Source organism: Pungitius pungitius, chromosome 17 (assembly GCF_949316345.1).
Source record: "Pungitius pungitius chromosome 17, fPunPun2.1, whole genome shotgun sequence".
Taxonomy (NCBI): domain Eukaryota; kingdom Metazoa; phylum Chordata; class Actinopteri; order Perciformes; family Gasterosteidae; genus Pungitius; species Pungitius pungitius.
This window is the reverse complement of record NC_084916.1, coordinates 4,514,122-4,535,188: the sequence shown is the minus strand read 5'-3', so window position 1 is coordinate 4,535,188 and position 21,067 is coordinate 4,514,122. Positions and strand designations below refer to the sequence as shown.

Below are 21,067 nucleotides of genomic sequence, written 5' to 3'. Positions count from 1 at the left end.
AGATGTAGAGTGTTGATCTCCAAATTAAAACAGGAAGAAGCCTATAGGTGATGTACTGCATGAGCTTTAACGAAATCCATACTTTCTAGCATATAGTAATTCACTTTACTTATCCATAAAATAATAAGTTGCCTACCTTTTCGGTGGAAAGCAATCTTTCTAATTTGATAACTGTATTGTATCTTCTAAGAATAGTGAACTAATGATTAAATAATGTGTCATTCGAGGCTGTATCGCTATCCGGATGTTTCTGCCATTTCTGCATGCCTCTAACACAAACATCTACACACATACGTGATTATGGCCACTGAAAAATATAGATTTCAGAGTTCAAGTCTTTATTTCCGGGCAGTGATATATGATTGTATTTCAGTCTGGAATTTCTATACTGTAATACCTTTTTATAAATATACCAAACAAAACAAAAAAACGACTTAAATATCGTGACTGTTACTGAAAGTCATTAAATAACAATTTCCATCAAATCTACATGAATAGGTTTGCCCTAACACTGCTGATCATTCATTGAACCTAAAACCAGATCCAATGACACCATGTGGTGTTACAGGTTGTTTGTGTTTGTATACCGGCTCTGAACTTGAATAGCCGGGAGCAGACATGTAGGCGGAGGAGGTGGAGGAAGGGAGGGGTCGGTAGACTACATCAGAGTCAGCCTGCTCTGACTCACCAGCAGGCTCTCTCTCTCTCTCCCTGTGAGTCGCTCTCTCTGTCTTCTCAGAGCTGGGCTGCCTGAGCCTGTCGGCTATCAAGTCCAGAAATGGTTGCTAAGGAAGCTCACTCCTTCACGAAGCCCCCCCCCCCCCCACGAGTCATTTGTTGTGAGTTTTAGAAATTTAGCTCAAGCGTTGACAAGCCAGCTCCAGGATCGTGCTTTTGTGCTGTCATAAATGTTTCGTGCGGTTGTCCTGTTTGTGTATAATTGTGTAAATGAACTCCCTTTGCTTCCTGACTGGCAGGCCTTCCTTAGCAACAACAGCCCCTTTGTCAACGGAGGCTAGCAGCTGTTCTCTGATGCACAAGTCCTCAGTTCCTGAAGCTCACGTCCTCTGGGGAGAATCCTCCGTTGGCGAGCACGCCGCTCAGTGGGCCACCCGCAGTCCTCACAGGATCTGTGTCTGTCAACCTTAGTTTTCTACAGAAGCTATATGTGTTCCATTAAAATGAGCATTACAGCCTCTAGACGGCATTTGTTGATTGAGAAGCTTCATGTAAACACGGGTTATGTGTTCTTAATAGGATATACACACTCACATTTTCACTACCTGATTATTGGGGCTAAATTAGTTGACCATAATGATATTATTGTGATATCAATGTAAACCGATTAAAACAAAAAAGTAACAATTCATCAGTCACACTCATCTTTAATTTTTTGGTTAATAACTGTAAAAACTGTCATTTAAGAAGAGCTGTATACATTTATTAATTGTGTATTATCATTGTTTCATTTTTTATATTGTGGTTATTGTCAACACCAGTATGTATTCCAACAGGTCCCTGGATACATTGATATAATATGACAACACTAATAACATGAAGACAAGAGGACCATTCTGGTGTACTTTAGTAAGACATTCTTTGCTTCCTTTCACAAAATGTGTTTGCATTTGGAGAACATTGACCATTTCCTGTCTAGCACTATGAACCAGAGATGAGCAATTATGTGTTATACATAGCAGAAGAAGCTTTATTGCTACATGTATGTGGATCCCCAGCAGACACCACCAAGGCAGCAGTTACTCCTTCCTTACCATCATACATCATAATGTAAAAATTAAATAATCCAAGAACAAGGGGAACAAACTCAACGTATTTGTTGGTAAAGTTGTCTATTGTCTGTAATGTGGATTTCTAACACGATGCAGATCTGCAGACCAGAGGAGACGTTTTAAGTTTGAAGCTTCATCCTCTTTACTGCAGTGCTTAATTTAGAACCAAAGATTAGAGATGAATTGAAACCAACCAAAGCTGATGGGTTGCATGGTTCCAAGAAGGCAGGAAAACAACAGCTGCTTAATTATGCGGTCATGCAAAATCTGTCGTAAACGGGTAAAGCGACACTCCATTATCTAAGTAGAAAAGATACGTGATTTTACTTTACCAACAACTTTGAACAAACCAGCTAGAGGACAGGAAATGACCACTGCAGGTAATCCAGCCCGTGCTGTCTATTACAAGGATGTGCAAAACAATCAAGCTGGAAGCCCCTCAAAAGTTGAGCGTGTGGTTAACAGGAGGACACTCTTATGTTCAATACTTGACCCCCTTCTCCAGCTGGAATGCAGGGCTGATTTATCTGAGGAAAACCGCTAGATTATTTTATGACTCCAACAGAAACGGTCCTTATTAATAATAAAGCTCTAATATGTAATTATCCACTTTTAGCTGTATATTTTAAAATGATAAAAACTACCAGTCATTTTCAGAACCACTTTATGCTTTTTGGGAGGGATGTCAATGTAAAAAAATACGATTAAAATGAACCAACCATGTCATAGCGAATGACTTCATCATGATTTAGCAACCATCATGCAAAGATGTTCTGGAATCTGCAGTTCTTTAGATTGGAGATGATCTTGTGATTGGAGATATGTCCAAATTAGTTGTAGCCTCAGGAAAGAACATCTGGCCAACTGTAAATATTAGAAGTTCACTCTTACAGACTCTCTGCTGTGCTCCTATGAGAATAGTAACACAAAACACTGTTTCCATTTTCAGCAGAAGCCACCAGGGTAAGATCTAAGATCAAAGTTACTAATTCAGGAGGCTCCTCTACTTTTACTTTGTTCATCTATTGACTGCTCTTTGAGGTGGTGACCCACAGTGTGTTGATATGGCGCCATCTAGTGGCCGATCACTTTCACCTCCTCAATCTTTGAGATTCATTGTGTATTTCTTTTTTTACGTTACATTTAAAGTAATAACAGGAAGAACATTAAAGAAGAACATTTTTAACCTCGTTTCTCTATTCTTCCATTCATTAATTGAATAATTTATTGAAAAGGATCCCCATGCACCTGATGCCAATAGTGGCGGCTAGTCTTCCTTCAATCTGAAATCATTGTGTATCATATTTATTAAACGTTGCATACAACATCAAACTGTGTGATGCTATGTTCATCATATGTGGAATCTATCTCTAAATATCAAATATTAAGAGGTTGTTCAATAAACTGGACATTCGACTTCTTTGTCCATGGCCCGAAATCAGCTTCAGGAGCCAAGACCATTACTATACAGCACCAGCGCTGGATTATTGATGAGATTAGGTCAATCTTGAAAGGTATTTGAATGTGAGTTTGCTTTATGATTGAATTCTGTAGAGTGGGCAGCCAATTGATTGCAGGATAAATGTTCTTTTATGTTTCAGTGAAAAGAAAATTACATTTAATCATTTGACTGTATGAAAATGGAAGCAAACTAGACATTTTGATGAAGGGTTAACATGAAAACCTATTCGATATATTTGTGTTAGGACTTGCCCAGTAACCCAAGTACTCTTTATTACCTCAGTTCCCTCTCAAGGAACTCAAGCTGCGTAAAAACGCTGTGGGAACGCCTCTGCGTGACCGCGTCATGATGCACGTGTGACATCTAACCAATGGCGAGCTGGTACTTCATAGACGGGGACGCCGGACCAGGGCGCTATAAAGGGATCCGAAAGGCAGGACCATTCATCTCTGTGCCTTCATCTAGTGCGTGTGAAGTTTTTCCTAGTGTTATGGCTGAGTGGTTTTTCCAGTGTGTCCCCCCCCCCCGAGAGGGCTAGCTGTGCAGACTGTGAGCGCCTGTCATGGCACTCCCGTCGAACCCTCTTCACTGAGGACGGCTCGATGAGGCGGGCTCCCCGCGGCTCCGGTCCAGCTCGTGCTGAGGCAGAGCGCCGGATGTCTTCCTGGAGATCACAAATGGATCTCGCGGAGGATTCCGGGACGGCTGAGGCCTTTTCCTCGGCCCTTCACCGCAAGATCCAGGCGCTCGTTTCCGGCGTCGGAGGCACGCTCGGCGGCTTCCTCCACCCTGGACGAGACACCGCTTTCACGTTCCTCCAGCTCCGAGGAGCTGGACGTGGTGAGTATAGAGGCAGTGGAGGCTGATGTTGAGGCGCCTCATTCCCCCGCTGCCGCCAAAGAACTGCTGGAGGTCCTCACCCGGGCCGCTGACAGGTTTCATATTAGCTGGCCGGCGGGTAAACAGCAGCCTACTGCTTTCGGTAAGCTGCATGAGCGGTTTCTGCCTTCCCATAGAGTACCTACGCGCCGGTGCTTGCCTTTCTTCCCGGACGTCCACGCTGAGGTTTCGGCGTCCTGAGGGAAAGCCGGTCTCCGCTCGCTTTTACAACCAGCGTGCGGCTTTGCATTCGTCAGTGGCGGAGGCCAAGCGACATTGCTATGCTAGCATGCCGGCCGCGGATGCGGCCCTGGCTCGGCGGCAGTGCAGGCGGCTTCCTGTCTGCATACAATGGTGCTACCTCGTAAGAGCCCGTCGGCGCCATGTCCGCGGGGCCGCTCGAGGACGCCTCAAGGGTCAGGGCCCGGAGAGTGATCCCCACCGGAGGGGCTAGGGTGTCACCGCATTTTTCTGTGCTCCCTTCTCCCCGGTACTCTCCAGGAGTCGGTCCGCTGTCCCTGCCGCTGCTTTGGGGCATATAGCGAGCGCGAGCCCGAGGGCCGTTCGCCCCCCTCCGAGGAGGGTTCTGGCTCTACTACACCAGCGCTTCCCTGCCAGTACGCTGTTACAGGGCGCTGTGTCTGTAGACCCGAGACGTCCAGAGACCGGCCCCGAGAGGCCCCTGAGAGAATTTTGGGAGAGTGGCGAGCCCGCCAAGCGGTTCTCCCCGAGGGGAAAACCAGCGCCGTCTTATCAAGGTCACTCGGCGTTGCCTGCGGGCTCTGGCCATATGGGAGCAGACGCCCTGTCGAGACAGGGGCCGAGGCCCGGGGACTGGAGACTCCACCCCGAGGCGGTCTGCCTTTCCACAGGATGCGCGAGGGCAGGATGCGCGAGGGAGATGCAGTGCAGGTGCAGGCATGGCCGAGGTCATGTCTGTACGCCTTTCCCCGGTTGCGCTGCTCCCAGGGGTTCCGGAGAAGGTCCGTCAGGACGGTGGCCTACTGCTAGATGGGCGTTCTCTGCGGAGACACCCACTGGTATCCCGCTTCCTTCATGGCACCCTGAGGCTGAGGCCAGCAGCCAGCACTTGAGTTCCATCCTGGGACTTGGCCATCGTACTAGAGGGTCTCTACGGTGCTCCCTTCAAGCCCATGGCGGAGGTCGCAGTGAAGTATGTGGCTCTTAAGACCCTCTTCCTGCTTGCTATTTCTTCCCTCAAAAGGGTTGGAGATATGCAAGCCCTCTCGGTGGCCCCATCATGCTTGGAATTTGCGCCCGGTATGGTGAAGGCGTTCTTACTACCTTCCCCCGGCTATATTCCTAAGGTCCCGTCCGCTACAGTCGGGCCTATTGTGCTGCAGGCTTTCTGTCCTCCCCCGTTCCTGACGTCGGACCAGGCGAAGCTTAACCTCCTCTGCCCAGTCAGAGCCCTAGACCTGTTCGTCCGCAGGACCTCCCTGTGTAGGCTCTCCGAACAGCTGTTTGTGTGCTTCGCGCATCCCAATACTGGCGGCCCGGTGACTAAGCAGAGGATGAGCAAGTGGGTGGTTCAGGCCATCACACTTGCTTACGAATCGGCCGGTCAGCCAGCATCTTTGGCTGTCCGGGCCCATACTACGAGGATATGGCGGCTTCTAAAGCCCTTTTTTCTGGAAAAGTATCTACACAACGTTTGCACGGCGGCAGGCTGGTCTTCTCCCCACACGTTCGTGAGATTTTATCGCCTTGACCTTAACTCTACGCCTGGAGCACAGGTGCTCTCGTCTGAGTGTGCGTCTAACTTCGGCCACTTGCTCGTATGGTGGAGTGGGTATTGGCGTTCCCACAGTGTTTTTACCAGCTTGAGTTCCCTGAGAGGGAACGTCTCTGGTTACGTATGTAACCGTAGTTCCCTGAAGGGAACGAGACACTGCGTAAACTTGCCATACTCCCGGCTTGCTCGTGGCACTTGATTGGGCCTGTCAGAGATGAATGGTCCTGCCTTTCGGGTCCCTTTATAGCGTCCTGGTCCTGCCGTCGCCCGCCTATGACGTACCAGCTCGCCATTGGTTAGATTTCACACGTGCTTCATGACGCAGTCACGCAGAGGCGTTCCCACAGCGTTTTTACGCAGCGTCTCCTTCCATTCAGGGAACTACGGTTACATACGTAACCGGAAACGTTTTCCCGTTTCTTGTTTTTACTTTGAAAATCCCAGACTCCCTCTCATTTCAGGGTTTTTGACTTCCTGCCCTCGTGTCTGCCCAGTGCGCGGATTGCAGCTGAATCACCTGTTGTGTCCACCTGTGTATCCTCCCTGTGAACATAAGTGAGCACTAGAGGGAACAGAATGATTAACTAGAAAAATGTCCTGCAGAAAATAAGTTGCAATGCTGCAGTTCATTTTAATAAGGGGGGGGCTTGAAGGGGGCCAAGATGTCTACCTAAGGTACTCGAGGTATGCAGAAACAGATTAGAAAGTTGACATTTAGGAGGATTTGAGATTTGTTTCTAGAGAATCATTGTCTAGAAAAGTGTGAATACTGCTTAATATTATAAGCATAAGAGGTAGACACAATTTTTAGCAGAGAAGAAATTGCATGGTTATATGTAAACTCTGTGACATATCATTTATTTCTAAAATAAGCATATTAAACGTATTTCCTCCCATTTAACAGCCAGTTTAGAAAGTGTAATTTATAAATGTAACACGTTAAAACAGAAACAGCCATATTGTACATTTATCAAAACACATTTCCTAAAACGTGAAATACTTTAAAACAAAAAGAGAGACATAGAATAAAACTGAGTTGTGGTTATTTTAAACATATGGTCACACAAAAGAAATATACGAGTCACTGTTCCGTGTGAAAACTCTGACTGTTCTGCTCATTAGACAATTACTACATTTCCATTTGGTGCAGTGGTGCAGCTGCAATAACATTGATTTGAATATTTACATATTAAAGAGCTGATCCAGAACCCATGTGTGATACTGTGTATGTAGATGCATATCAGTGATTTCTGTCAACCACCGCTTTGATATATTGTTGTCTGACATTATTTAATGTTTTGTTATATCGTGCTATCTTATCTCATCCTATCTTATAATGGATTTCATTCATTCTACTGAGTATTTGTTTTCTTCCACTTGGGGGCACTGCAGCTCTATTATACCTGCAGGACACTTAAAGCAGTTTTTTTACAGATCACATTTCACCAGCCTAGGACTCACGGGGCATGGTTGTGTGGTTGCAAATGGAAAATGGCTGAGATAAGCTCTTCGTCACTTGACATCATCTTCCTGCTGTGAGACTTTGGCATCCGAGAATCTGACTGCCCCCCCGGACGGCCACACCTTCCATCCACAAGCATGAGCATTTTGCACTTCAAATATGCCATATTTGCACAACCGTGTCGTACATTTTTACAAACTCGCTGCTTAATACTGGATATATCCTTTATTTATATATACGGCCCAGCTGCACTTTATTATGACACTCTGGGTCATAACATCCCCCCACTTAAGACCAAACATATCTTCTATTGAAAGAGATGTTTGTTCAACACCCCATCCTTATTTATGAATATACTGTATATATATATATATATATCACATATACTCTGCTTTCTTGCACTTCTGGTAAGATGCTAAACTGTATTTCGTTGTCTCAGTACCTGTTCTCTGTGCAATGACAATTGCAAGTTGAATCCATGAACCCCTAAGGCATTATTAAAAAAGCTATGGGACTACGTGGTCCCATAGTCCTGTGAATAAAATTCAACAGATACCATCCCTCAAAGTTCCCAATTAATAAAGTTAGCAGGTAAAGCTTTCTGTTCAAATATACAGATCTTATACACATATAATGTATCACTTTCATGTCGTTCTGTGGCTTCAGATGTTTCTCTTGAACTTGGTGCACTTACAAACTTGTGGCTTCCTGTGGATCCTCTCTGCACACAACACAAGGCCTGCTGTGCTCAGAGTTGGGAGAATACCACATAACACAGCTGCTGTAAGGTAACCACTTGCCAACCTGAGGTGGTTCCTGGTTCAGGGTGTTACTGATTACGTTTGCAGCTCTGTTTTCATGCGTCCACTAGATGGCGCTCATAAGCAATGATTCAGCCTTTTGGAGCCTTCAGAGAATCCCCTCATCGGGCCAAACACGAAGGCAGTTTGCAGGAAATCACGTGACTTCTGATTAAATGGCAAATGCAACCAAACCGAGGCGCTGTTACACTGTCTCAAAGGACTCAGCACAGGTCAGGACTGGTGTGTCTTTGCTAAACTGACAGAGGATCAGTTTCTGTCAAACACATAAAACAAGATCAGTTTTTTGGCATCACACCTTCCTTTATGAAGTGGAAATGTCCTTAAAAGGTGTGTTTGATTGAATGCTTTCCCCTTATCATCAACTGAGGAAACCAGACAGCAACGTAGTAACACTGTGCTGCATTAATGTTACAATCCTCATTGGGGAAGTTAGTGGGTTGATAAAGAAAGACAGGGGGGGGGGGTATCAACAGTATCACAACTTATCTAAAGAACTAATTTTCATATTAAGGATCAATAGTTGATCATGTTTGACCTCCGGGCCGGATCTAGACAGGCATGTATGAGGGGGCAGCCACAAATCTTGAGGGGGCATTGTGCTTAGTGTATGTGCTTAGAAGATTTAGTTTGAGGGGGCACAACATTTATTTGAGGAGGCTAGGCTCCCTCTTGCCCCTGCATGGACCCGGCCCTGTTTAACCTTTTTCTATTGAGATGCTTCTGTCACACTGAATGAGACGAGTGTGGAAAAGAAGCTGCATCACTTTCTGTTGTGCTTCATGCTGCATCAGTTGCTCTTATTCTTTTTGGCTCCTAAAGGAGAAGAGAAGCCGGCATCATGTGACAGTGAAGCCAATCTATCCAGTGACTCAGTCACCAGAGCTTGGCTCGGTTGTGTCTTGGATGAATCAGGTGCTCAATGAATGCACAACAAGCACAGAAAGTGAAAGTAACAAGAGCTCAGCACTCGGTGGTGCACAACAAAAGCTGCTGAGCGCATACGCACATCCAAAGATACACATTTACACACTATGTAGGTGCACAAAAGGTTTCAGGATGCACAATCATCTTTTCTAGATAATTTCTTTATTTTATATTCACCGTCATCTGAAAATCTCACTAAGATGTCGAGCCTTTTGCCCTTTTGCCTCCTGTTATTGGAACCTGCAGGCAGCACTCAGGGTTGTAGATGTTTACGAGTCTGTGAGCCAAAGCGTTGCCTTTATAAGAATAAGAATATGAATTTATCCATATCTTACATTTACAGCAGAACAAGATTCTTGTGATGATAAAAGTACATATAAATGTTTTAAATATAAATGTAAGAGTAACTGTGTTCTGTGTGTACATGTCATCGTTCATTCAGGATCCCTCACACTCAGGATGGTGACGTCCAGGAGAAGCAACAGCAGCACGTGTGTGGACACGTGTCTTCAGTCCCCATTTTGTGACATCGTAACAAGATGGCGGTTAACATTGCCGATGCTGAGCCTGATCTTTGTCAATAGAGGGGTTGGTGTTTTGGCACAAAGCCTGATGTCACTTCCGTGTTTCTTTGGTTTCTATGAAATGTCATCAGGCAACTTTCCAAAAAGCCTCACTGCCAGAATGAAACAAAGGGCAGGTAGTCGGGACTTTCCAGGTCGCTCACACAACAAAAACACACCTGCAGTCAAACCAGAAATACAAGAGACCACACAAACACTAATATGTGGTTACAAAAGCTCAAAGTCCTCAAACTACTTACCAGTAGAACAAATTTACAATCACCACCTAATAATTGTCCTGTATTACATGTTTCCCTGCTTTTCTTTGCACGGTGTGACTCAGTGTGACTCATGCCGAGTCAGTTGGGCCTGAATAAAACCTGCAAACTCTGCTAAACCCCAACTTAATATATTGTGCTTTCACTTTGTCCTCTGTTGAATTAATTAGCTTTATTTATTTAGCACTTTACATGCACAGAATTCTGCACAAAGGGATTTACACATGTTTAATTACCATGAACAAAAAAGTAGGAAAGAATATTTGTAATATTTGTGAAATAAAACTCCACTAAGTGGTAAATCCTATGTTTAGAGGTGTCTCATCTTTCTGGGGTGTCGTGGCTCAAAGTGACCTCAAAGTAAGAAAGAGCAGCTTTGATGGATCTTCTGGCTCGTGGAAGATCATCAAATGATGATGTAATCCGTCATATAAAGGAGCAGCCGGGCTGCTTTTGGAGGATCGGAATAAAAAGGGTTACAGAAGTAAAGACTTCAAACTAAAGCATGAATAAGGCCGTTCTGGTTAATGAATTATACTGAACTTTACAGTCCAGGTCCATATCTGAAATCATTTATTAATCTTGTTTGACTCATTTACAACATCAAATGTCATTTCAACAAAATAAATAAAAACAGAAGTCTAGTACTAGAGTTGAGGAGGTTCCACATCTTTTAACTGAAAATCATTGGTCTGCTTTCTTTTATTTTTAATATTCACGAAAAAATATTTACACAATCTATTATTAAAGGTATGTTTGTATATGTACAGCATGTGTGTGGCCTTTGTTTTCTGTTCTGTGAGCTCTTCATCACTTAAATTTATCCTGATGATATATTCTTTGCGGCTGCTGGTCCAACGTGGTCCCACAGAACAACCGTCCCACAGATGGGTCCAGGGGGACAGCGCTGCGTCACTGGGCTGGATTTTCCTTCTCAAAGAGCTCCTCCCTCAGTCGGTAGTAGCTCCCCTTCAACTCCATCAGTTCCTGGTGAGTCCCTCGCTCCTGAACTCTGCCGTCATCCATCACAACAATGTGATGGGCCCTCTGGATGGTCCTCAGCTTGTGGGCGATCACCAGCAGGGTCTGGTTAGGACAACTGGCCAAAGCCTGGTGAACCTGTGAAGGGTCAATGACACACACACATTCCTCTGTGTTGTTAGAGGAGAGCAGGGCCAAGGGGGTCACAAGGGACTTTAGACATAGGATTTTAGGGGGGGACACCCCATGTTTTCTGTAAATGTATTTAATAAGCACACATGGTATTATCTAATTAAATAATGTGCCTTTAATTAATTGGCAGAACAGAGACGGGAAAGTTCAAATTTCTTAATTTTCAAAAAAGTAAAAGCTCAGCGAACCTCGTTTAAATTTCACACATTTTGAAGAGATATAATAATAACAGATTTCTCCATAAAACCTCCCAGTGGATGACTTTCTAAAACAAAGTCACAGAAATGCCCAGAACCTGAAAGCAAAGTTTTTGCCGGCGTTTCCTCCCCTCAATAAACAATAAAAGAATAAGAGAATAATACAAGGCGTTACGTTATTTTATCAGAAATATTTTCGTTATATATTTTCATTTGGGAGAGTTTCAGGGAGTCTAAATTCCAGGAGCCAACATCAGACTGAGGATGAATATGACTCAGTGAGTGCAGAGAACTTGTGTTTAAGAGCAGGAATTCATCCGATGGATCAGACTTCATAATTGCTCATTAATAACAGTTTGTCATGATTAACTTGTCTTTTCACTGACAGGATACACATCTTGGTGAGTAACTGCCTCATATGAGCAAATATCCTGCATTATCAATGCTGTTATGTAGATGGTTGAGAGCTGGATGCACTAAACACATTAATAGGAATCACCACACAGATAAAATGAATGGAAATGTAGCTACTTGTCGTGTACCTTTGCCTCTACTGTACATAAGAAGTACTGAGAAGTGATTGATGGTACAGAACTTGTCTAAAATACAAGCCCTGAGGGACGTGAAGACGTACCTTGTTTTCACTGGTCATGTCCAGAGAGCTGGTTATTTCATCCAGAATGAGGACCTGTGGCTGCCTGACCACAGCTCGAGCGATGGCGATCTGCTGCCTCTGGCTCTTAGATAGTTGGCCCCCACCCTCACCCACCTCTGAGGAATGGACATGATGACATCATAAGGGGTTAAGGTCAGTCGCCCGGGTTGGACCCTGTTGTCTCAGTTCACACGTGACGTAGTGAAGCAGATGCAGGACGCTTGTGATGATGCTGCGTTTGTCTGTAATGTGATACTTGACTTGTTCCTTTACAAAACCTGTACACAGGCAATAAAGAGGTTCCTCCAATGTGAGGGATGACTTCACTGACAATTCCTCCTGGTCATTGTACAGCTTTTTACAGGTTACACTTGCATCCTCCATGATGGACACTTGTTACCTTTTGTATTCTTCACAGTTCATTTTGTTTGTTAAAAGAGAGCTTACCTGCATCGTAGCCCTCCTCCAGCTTCATGATGAAGTCATGTGCATTGGCTTTGCGTGCTGCTTCGTGGATCTCATCCAATGAGCATTCAGCGAGCCCGTAGGCGATGTTGTCTCTGATGGAGCCAGAGAAGAGGACAGGCTGCTGGCTCACCAAAGCAACCTGTCAATCACACAGTCATCAGCCTCCAGTTCCCAAGACCCCTGTGGCCTCCAGGTATCTATGCATGTATGGTTTTCATTTCTTACTGATGGTTCTTGTTGTTGCACTATCCACTTTGCTGCAGTAGAAGTACAAATGTACTTGCTGTGGTACTAATGAAGAATAATCTCATCTCATCATATTTTTTATTTAGTCTACTCGTCAGGCCACTAGTTAACATGCAGCAGAAGTTATTGTTCACCTGCATACTGGTCTAAATATGCCAGTAATTTTTTCTCAATAGGCTTTTAATCTATAAGAAGAAATAAAACACAGTTAAGAGACATTGTCTTAAACAGGGGAGTGGTTCGTGTGATCAGAGACATGTTGCTGAATCACCTTCTTGTGGAGGAATCGGTGGTCATAGGATCTCAGTGGTTCGTTGTCCAATAGGATTTCTCCATCCTGCTGCTCATAGAAGCGCTGCAGCAGACTCACACATGTGCTTTTTCCTTGTCCAGATGTTCCCACCAGCGCTGTCATCTGACCTGACTTCAGCTCCAATGAAAAGTCCTAAAAGAGGAGATATCAATGATACAGAAAATAGAGTTTGGTTTTTGTAGTTTATCATCCATACATTTATAGGTAAATACTGAGGGATCCCTTGTGTACATTTACTTTAGCTTGTCACTTGTATAAATTCAGGCTAAAGAAGTCGCCCCCTGTCTCTGCCGGCCAGAGCTCACCTGCAGTACTGTTTTGTCAGGGTAAGTAGGATAGGCGAAGCTGACATTGCGGAAGATGACGTTCCCGGTCAGCTGATCCGGTTTGAGTTTCCCCTCCATGCTGACCTGAGCTTTACGGTCCAGGTGCTCAAACACTTTCCCAGCAGCCCCCACCGAGTTCAGCATGTCGCCAAAGATGTAGGTCAGTGTCTAAAAAGAACATCAAGCTGAGCTTATAACATGACTTTGTTCTTTAGTCAAGGCTGCAGTATGTTGGATATGAATATTTATGCATGCAATCATGTTTAGAGTCTTTAAAGCTAAGAGCCAATTAATTATCATACCCGGAATATTTATTACAAACCAACCACAAAAAACCTCAATAAAACACAACCAAACCAAGCAGTTATTTACCCTGATGTTGTTTCCAAGATCTGACTGGTAGAGGATGAAGGAAACCAGGTTTCCAGTGGTCATCTGTCCGCTCCGGATGAACAGCCTGCCGTAGTACATCATGACCACCTGCATGCCTAAGCCTGTCAACTGTACACACACACACACACACACACACACACACACACACACACACACACACACACACACACACACTGTTTAAGGAGGTGATACACAAGTACATACTCAGTAGTACCTGATGTCCAAAAGAACTACAAACTTCTCACCCTGCGTGCGAGAAGGTAAACAGCTCTGACAGCGTTCTGGCGGGTCTTCAGGATGTGTGTGTCCATCAAGCGGTCGTCATAGCGACGGGCTTCGTGTCTCTCTGTGTTGAAGCTACGTACCACATGAATACTGGACACGACCTCGTTAGCAACTTCATTGGCCAGAGCCATCGAGTCGTGCACTGCCAGGGACAGCCGCTGAGGGGGGGACACAAAAGTCTTCTTAGGATTAAGGGAAGGGCAGCTAACTTATATTAGAAACTTTAAAAAGACGGAAGCTAACTGATACGTTAAAACGTCCTAGAAGATCAAAATGTGATGTTTAATCGTGAAGTTGCCACAGTTGTCCACAGGAAGCGTCAAAATCAACACAAAAGGAAAGTTTAACATAATAGCTTTGAATTGAACAAGGTAAAGGTAAAAAACGTTTTCCTAAGTTATAATAATATAATCAGACACAAAAGATGAGCCTAACAAATGTTGAGTTTTTATTTATCACAACATTCATCTTTTGAAAGGCATAAGAACCTTTCTGCTAAAAAACTTTGAAAGAAATACTTTTTGGGATGCCTTGAAATGTCTTAAATTAGCGTGTTGGGGATGTAATCAAATGACCCTTTAGATCTCAGAGTTAATTCAGTGTTTGTCATGAACCTGCCTTTCACCTGGTAGTGTGTGTCATAGATGTTCTGAATGAGGCTGGTGATGGGCACCTCCATCAATACGAGGAACGTGAGCTTCCACGAAAGATTCATCATCAGGGAGATCATGCCCAGCGTCTTGATGAACGTCCTCAGCAGCACATTGACATTGAGACAGACCGCTCTTCCCATCAGGGTGGTGTCTTTAGACAACCGTGATGTGATTTCCCCTACACACAAAACACAGAGTTTACATTCGGTCTCATTCTGTGACAATCCTTCTATGTATGTTCAGAAATGCCTTTTATCCAAATGATTTCTTGCCATGACATGTTCCATTGGTCTATCGAGTACTCATACAGTAAACTGTAGTATATGTGTGTTATATGAGAGCCTTACCTGTCTTTGTTGTCTCAAAGAAGCCAATCTCCTGTTTGGTCAAAGCCCCAAACAGCTGGACTTTAGTTCTGCACGTGAAGGAACTGATGGCACACATTAAGAAACCTCCTCTGCAGCCTGCACTAAAAGAGCTAAACGGATCATAAAAAGACAGAGACAGTCACATATTACGGTGTGAGCTACAGGCGCATGCCCCTGGATGAGAGTGAAGAGGGGGACGAAGAGTCTTATACCTTCCCAGAGAGTAAAGTCCCATGAATAGAAGCGCAGATACAAATTCATTGGGCAGATACTGAGTGCCAAGAATGTCAATGACTCTGCCAGTGTAGAACGGGATGAACATCTCACCTGAAGAGATGGACATGCAGAACCAAGTCAAGTCATCATCATCATCATTAATGTAGTCCAGCTTTACTTGAACCCAAGTTCTTGACTCCATTACCTTAGTAAATCCTAAACTAAATCCTCTACTGGTATGACATCATCACCCTCACATCATGTGACCTAGTCTATACTTACACAAAACTGCCAGCGTCAGCATCACCAGCCCCCCAAAAAGCAGCAGATATTCGGGTTTGTACAAGCCCAGGACTCTCCCAAACAGCACTCTGGCCTTCTGTTTCTTCTCGTCACCGGCGGCAGCATCTTCCGCGTCCGGCACGGTGATTTCCCAAAACAGCGCAGCGAGCAGCGACGCTGCGGCGCAAACGAGCCAGCAGCGCGCACCCGCCGCCGGGCCACATTCGGTGTCCTCGTGGTAGAGCGCTTTGGTTCCGGTCTCAAACACCGCGGGCAGCAGGCTGTGCGACGCGATAACACGAATCAGCAACGGGTTGAGATCTCCGAGGGTGAGCCGAGTCACGGCGCTCAGTGCCGAGCACCGGAGAGCCGCGTGGACCCAGAGACGCGCAAAGTGTCCAAACACGCTGCGAGTCGCCACCAGTCCCGCTGCGTAAAACAAGGACAGGTCGACGCACACTGCAGACACCAAAGCGACGCCTTTGCGGGTTACTTTTGCCATTTCACCTGTCATCATGCAGCTGGAGTCGTCTGCAGTCTGCCCCCGATGTTTAGTCCACTTTCACTTTCACTTTCATTGTGTGCTTTGTGAACGTGGTTTCCCCGAAATCCCAACGGCTCCCTATTGAACTATTTTGGACTCCTAAACTGAGTTTCACACGTGAACTATCTTTTATTATTACTAACAACTTGGATGAACACGGTGCCAACATCCTGTTTCAGTTACTGTCAGTTCAGTTTTCTTCAATGAGAACTTTACACCAGCATTAAACCCCAAACACATTCATAAATAAATAGATCATAAAATCTTTCTACACAGGCTTTTATTTATTTTTTAAATTGCACATAAAAGAAAAGCATATGCAGGCACACTTGCATAATGATTTATAATCAGAAAGCTTCTAGGCTGGCGTTTAAGCAGGTTGACCTACTATCAACTGCCCAGGCTTCTTACATGTGAATCAATGTAACAAACTTGACTTTGACTCTTTAGATGCTTGTGACACTAAATACCACAGAGACAACCACTGCTGCTAAGTGAGAGGCTCATTCTTTACTTTTATTTACCAAGAATTGTAGGTTTATGGCAGAGAATCTGTTTTCACAGTGAGCTTTGACCATCACAATTGAATCAGTTGAAAATGGAATTACTCATTTCAAAGTGGTCCAATGCAGCACTTACCATGATGCATGCTCTCCTCTTATCCTTCAAAAGAAAACCCCTAATACACTGTATAATATTTGCAGGCAATTGTTGCTATCTTTCCTGTGTTTGCTAGACATTTGGTTTGTAAAGGCCTTAAATAATGTGTTTAATGTGATGTTTTAAGCCACTGTTTTGTTTAATCAGATACAAAAATAAAGATAACAACAAAGATGTATCATTACATTACACATCATGCTGCTTGTTCCTCCCTCACTGAGAGAAAAGCACTCGGCGAGATCGTGACTCTTTGCTTCATTGCTCCCAGATGGTGGAATGAGCTCTCTGATGACATCAGGACTGCAAAGAACCTTTACATCTTCCACCGAAAACTCAAGACACAACTCTTTAGACTCTACCTTGACTAAAACAATAACTGTAGCACTAACAAATTAAAGCACGTAAATTGTACTTATAGCGTTTTGAAACTGCTTATTTGATGAAAATTGCACTTTCTTGTTCTTCTGTCGACCACTAATTAAAACATTACTGTTAATTAACCAAATAAGTCACCGTTTGTTATAATTCTCTTCATAATTAACCACAAATTACTTTTGGATTTCATATGAAATAGCATTGTGTATCACACAGCCATGCAATGATTCTATTTAAATCAAACTTTTTAGTAAAAGTATTTAGATGTGATGTTTGACAAGCTGCATTAGCTGAAACAGGAAGTGTCACTGGTCAGAGAAGGTGGGTAAGTCATTTCCTAGAACCACTTTCTCCTCCGTGCCGTGTTCATCAATGGACACAATATAGGCCACGCCTCCACTGGAGCCATCGCGGTTCATCGCCAAAGACAGAGCTGTGAGAGGAGAGGAGGAGAAGAGAAGGTGTGAGGAAGGAGAGGAGAGGTTACCTCCCATAAATAAAACAAGCAGTCAGTAGGCAGCAAATGTCTGGTGTCTCTTTCACCATCCAATCAACTGTCTGAGAAAAGCAAAGCTTTCTGTGGAGAAAACCAACGTACTGTTGACAACAAACTGCTGGCACTCCTCCTTGCTCATGCCTCTGTGAAACTCAGCATCAACAAAGCCATAAACATATGAGCTTCCAGAGCCCCCCACGGCAAAGGGCTGCCTCGTCAGGAGACCACTCAGGGTTGCAAACACCTGGAGAGGTCAAAGGGCACAGGAACAGAGAGGAGCAAGTCAGATGTAGGGTCTCCTGTAACATCAGATCTGTTGGCTGGGTGGGATTTTATCTTTGATATGCAACCTTAACGTCACTTTAGTGAAAGTTGCAGACATTCATTTTGACATTATTAACACCCCCCCAGTAATCTTTGTTGGACCTGTCCCCCGTCTCTTCTGTCCCAGCCGGCCACGATGAGATGGGCCGACAGCTCCTCTTTGTACTTGTACGAGATGTTCCTCACCAGAGTGGCTGCTGAGCGAACCTGTGGGTCCTCATCGATCTCAATGCTGACGGAGGGAGGACACAGGATGTCCAATGAAAACAGCCCAAGATAAACGCTGTGTGCATTGTGGTTTAAATGACTATTCTTAAAGGGAAATATAATACAGCTAATCACTTGAATCACTGTACAAACTTTGAAACTAGATTTTTACTGTGTGGTTTTTTCTTTGAGAAAGCTTTGCAAAATTTGCACTGATTAAGGAAACTATTATCTGAGCAGCTCCTGAGCGAGTTAAACTGCATCATGGGATATTTGATTAAAGGTCGACCAGGTCTCGTTTTGGACGTGTCTTCACCTGTGGACATCGAGCTGGTAGTTGACGACCTCGGCGATGGTCTGAGCGTCGGCTGCAGAGCCGGACAGAGCACAGTAGATCTTGTCATGGAGGGGAGACAGCTTGTTCATCACCCTGTTCACCACCGAATCCCTGCAGGGAGGAACAGGGAGAGCTGGGGTTTGATACTTCTTGTATTTCTGGTTGGAGGCTCAGCTGTGTGTCATTGTCTCAGTAATGATCAACACCCAGCATGCAACGCTACTGATAGCACTGATGTTCAACTCTACCCTCTGATTCCAGTGTGTTCATTGTGTGTCTCTCTCTGCTCACATTTATTCCTTAAGTAGTCCTGTAGTTCTATGTAGAACCTTCTGATATTAGAACACAGTTAAGTGTATTTGTCTAGCAAACGATACTTGGAGTGCAAAAATGTATTATTTAAAAAACACATATTATGTAATTTATCTCTAATCATCCGGAATAATGTTACGCGTGATGCATTGAGTGGGTCGGTCTGACTTCCTGGTCCACTACCCCCCCCCCCCCCCCCCCCCCGAGTCCTTGTTTGTCTAAACTAGAGACACTGCATGTTATTAAAGATGAGAAGGTGGAGGATTTAGTGTCAGTAAGCATTCATGCAAACACTATCTAACACATATAATACTATGTTTCCTCAGAGAGAGTGGTAGTATCATGCAGACACAAGTAGGCGCGCACGCGCACAAACGAGCTCACCCTGCAGACACTCTGGAATCAGAGCCCAGCACGACCCCTCCGTCAAACTCTATGGCGATGATGGTGGTCTACAAACAGAGGAAAATGTCCTTCAGGATTCCTATCCAGCGGTTCTCGGCGCTGTCTCCGACGTGTAGGACTCTACTTACTCCGGTCTTCACCTCCTGAGACAACCACTCCGTCCCCGTCTCCTGCAACATGTTGATCCGCTTCTGGTACCGACCGACCGATGTGGAGCCAAACGTCCACTCGAGCAGCTCCGGGTTTACGACGTTTTCCTCGGAAAGCCTATTTGAATCTGTGGATCTGTTCTCACGCGTTTGGCCACACGTCAGACGGACTCCATGTTGTCCTCAATCAAAGTGAAAGTGAAAGTGAACTTGTCCCTCCTGCAATGAGCTGCAAACACGTACAGTGGGTGTAAGTAACTCTGCAGATCTTCTGGTAAAAGGGAATTGTACCTTTATTTTGAAAGGGTAAAAAGAGGATGTTTCTGCGTTTTGAATGTGAGCTTAACGGAACTTGTTACTGACAAATGTGAATTTTATTCAAAACTATTCGTTTAATGGACCCGTAACAATAATGGCAAAAAGCTCTTACGGTGGTGTTTTTACGCTGAAGTTCAAGGATGGTATTGCATGGAAAGGAAGAAAATAAAGGAGTAATTTCACCAGCAGTAAGTGCCATGTCTCTTTATATGCGGGATCCGTTACAGTAAGAGCTTTACCTCGCCAGCTAACCTGCTGCATCAACGGACTATAACGGACTTTAAGGACATTTTTCACGGATATAAAAGAACGCTCGTACGGAAGAATGGAGAAGGGCAGCGGTGAAAAGAAGACGGCGACGTGGTAGGAAAGAGCAAGAAGAGGAGTAAGGCTAGCAAAATGGAGGGAAACGAGACTACTCGGCGCAGCAAGGATAAAGAGCAACAGATCGAAATCCTTCAAAAGGTAATTCAGGAATACAAGGAAATGATAGAAAAGGAAACCGAACAAGGTGCTGTTAGACAAGAACTAAAAGAGTCTTTGCTTAACAAAAAGGAAATGCTTGCTGAACTGTTGAACGATGACGATGAAAATGCTACAGATTTAGCTAACGTTAGACGTTCGGAACGCGCGCGAGCTCCCACGGAAAAGATGCTAGCTTATCGTAAACAAGAGCAGAGCAAACGTGCTAAAAGACTTGATAGCCTTTATGAACAGTGGAAAGCCCAAGCTCGACAAACACGGCAAGAACTAAAATCTGAACTAACAGAAAGTCGATTGGCATGTCTCGCAGACAATCTGGAAATAAGGAAAATCGAAATCATGAAAGTGTATGAAGAATTGAGAGGGTGCGGCCCGCCCGACACTGAGCTAAGGCGCAAAGTTGATGCTTGTGCTGCAGTAACAGGTGACATTATTAAAATCCTGAACGAGAGGCTAACTGGCGTAAATGGAGAATATGATGCAGAATATGAAGGACAGCGCTTGCACGAGCTACTCGAGCCTGACTATGCCCGGTCCATTTACGGCTCCTCTGCCTCAGCGCTGACTGGCAGTCATCGCTCCACACGTTCAAGTGTAGCAGCCAAGCGAGCAGAAGCAGCGGCGGAGTTAGCTGCTAAGGAGGCTGAATATAAAATGCTAACGGAGGAAGAGAGTCAACGGGAAAAGATCCGAGTTTTAGAGGAAGAGCACAGGAGGGAATTAGAAAAACACAAAGCAGAATTAGAACGGTTACAAGCTGAAAAAGACTTAAAGGCTGCCCAAGCCAGACTTGAAGTATATGACAGAGAAGTGAAAGAGGAATCTGATGCTCAGTCCTTTCAGTCATTTCAGAACCCTATTCGGAACATTCTGCCTGTCGCAATAAATTGTCCTCCTCCTACAATTGTCACTCCATCTGCTCCCATTGATGTATCCGGCCTAGC

General features: G+C 44.5%; 2 protein-coding genes across 2 annotated transcripts; both read right to left on the bottom strand.

Annotated features, from left to right (window-relative positions):
* Positions 1 to 10,488: 10,488 nt before the first annotated feature.
* LOC134107047 (antigen peptide transporter 2-like) lies at positions 10,489 to 16,067 on the bottom strand. Its single transcript, XM_062558323.1, has 11 exons — positions 15,514 to 16,067; positions 15,228 to 15,342; positions 14,995 to 15,125; positions 14,620 to 14,825; positions 13,955 to 14,152; positions 13,689 to 13,817; positions 13,296 to 13,484; positions 12,949 to 13,122; positions 12,411 to 12,570; positions 11,943 to 12,079; positions 10,489 to 11,057 (listed from the first exon to the last, which is right to left on the bottom strand). The coding sequence occupies exons 1-11, from the start codon at positions 16,028 to 16,030 to the stop codon at positions 10,851 to 10,853; spliced, it is 2,163 nt and encodes a 720-aa protein (XP_062414307.1). The 5' UTR covers positions 16,031 to 16,067; the 3' UTR covers positions 10,489 to 10,850.
* A 255-nt stretch (positions 16,068 to 16,322) lies between these two features.
* On the bottom strand, positions 16,323 to 19,501 carry LOC134107060 (proteasome subunit beta type-9-like). The gene is made up of 6 exons (XM_062558343.1): positions 19,302 to 19,501; positions 19,153 to 19,220; positions 18,436 to 18,567; positions 18,015 to 18,144; positions 17,691 to 17,832; positions 16,323 to 17,525 (listed from the first exon to the last, which is right to left on the bottom strand). The coding sequence occupies exons 1-6, from the start codon at positions 19,350 to 19,352 to the stop codon at positions 17,398 to 17,400; spliced, it is 651 nt and encodes a 216-aa protein (XP_062414327.1). The 5' UTR covers positions 19,353 to 19,501; the 3' UTR covers positions 16,323 to 17,397.
* Between the last annotated feature and the right edge of the window lie 1,566 nt (positions 19,502 to 21,067).

What these genes read in the sequence shown, in the direction of transcription:
- LOC134107047 (XM_062558323.1), bottom strand. Translation starts at nt 16,030, where the DNA reads ATGATGACAGGTGAAATGGCAAAAGTAACCCGCAAAGGCGTCGCTTTG. An exon ending in GGACTTTACTCTCTGGGAAG is followed by an intron (nt 15,126 to 15,227) that starts GTATAAGACTCT and finishes TGATCCGTTTAG; the next exon opens with CTCTTTTAGTGCAGGCTGCA. An exon ending in ATCTTGGAAACAACATCAGG is followed by an intron (nt 13,485 to 13,688) that starts GTAAATAACTGC and finishes TGTTCTTTTTAG; the next exon opens with ACACTGACCTACATCTTTGG.
- LOC134107060 (XM_062558343.1), bottom strand. Translation starts at nt 19,352, where the DNA reads ATGTTGCAGGAGACGGGGACGGAGTGGTTGTCTCAGGAGGTGAAGACC. An exon ending in CTCAGGAGGTGAAGACCGGA is followed by an intron (nt 19,221 to 19,301) that starts GTAAGTAGAGTC and finishes CTCTGTTTGTAG; the next exon opens with ACCACCATCATCGCCATAGA. An exon ending in CCAGCAGTTTGTTGTCAACA is followed by an intron (nt 17,526 to 17,690) that starts GTACGTTGGTTT and finishes CTCCTCTCACAG; the next exon opens with CTCTGTCTTTGGCGATGAAC.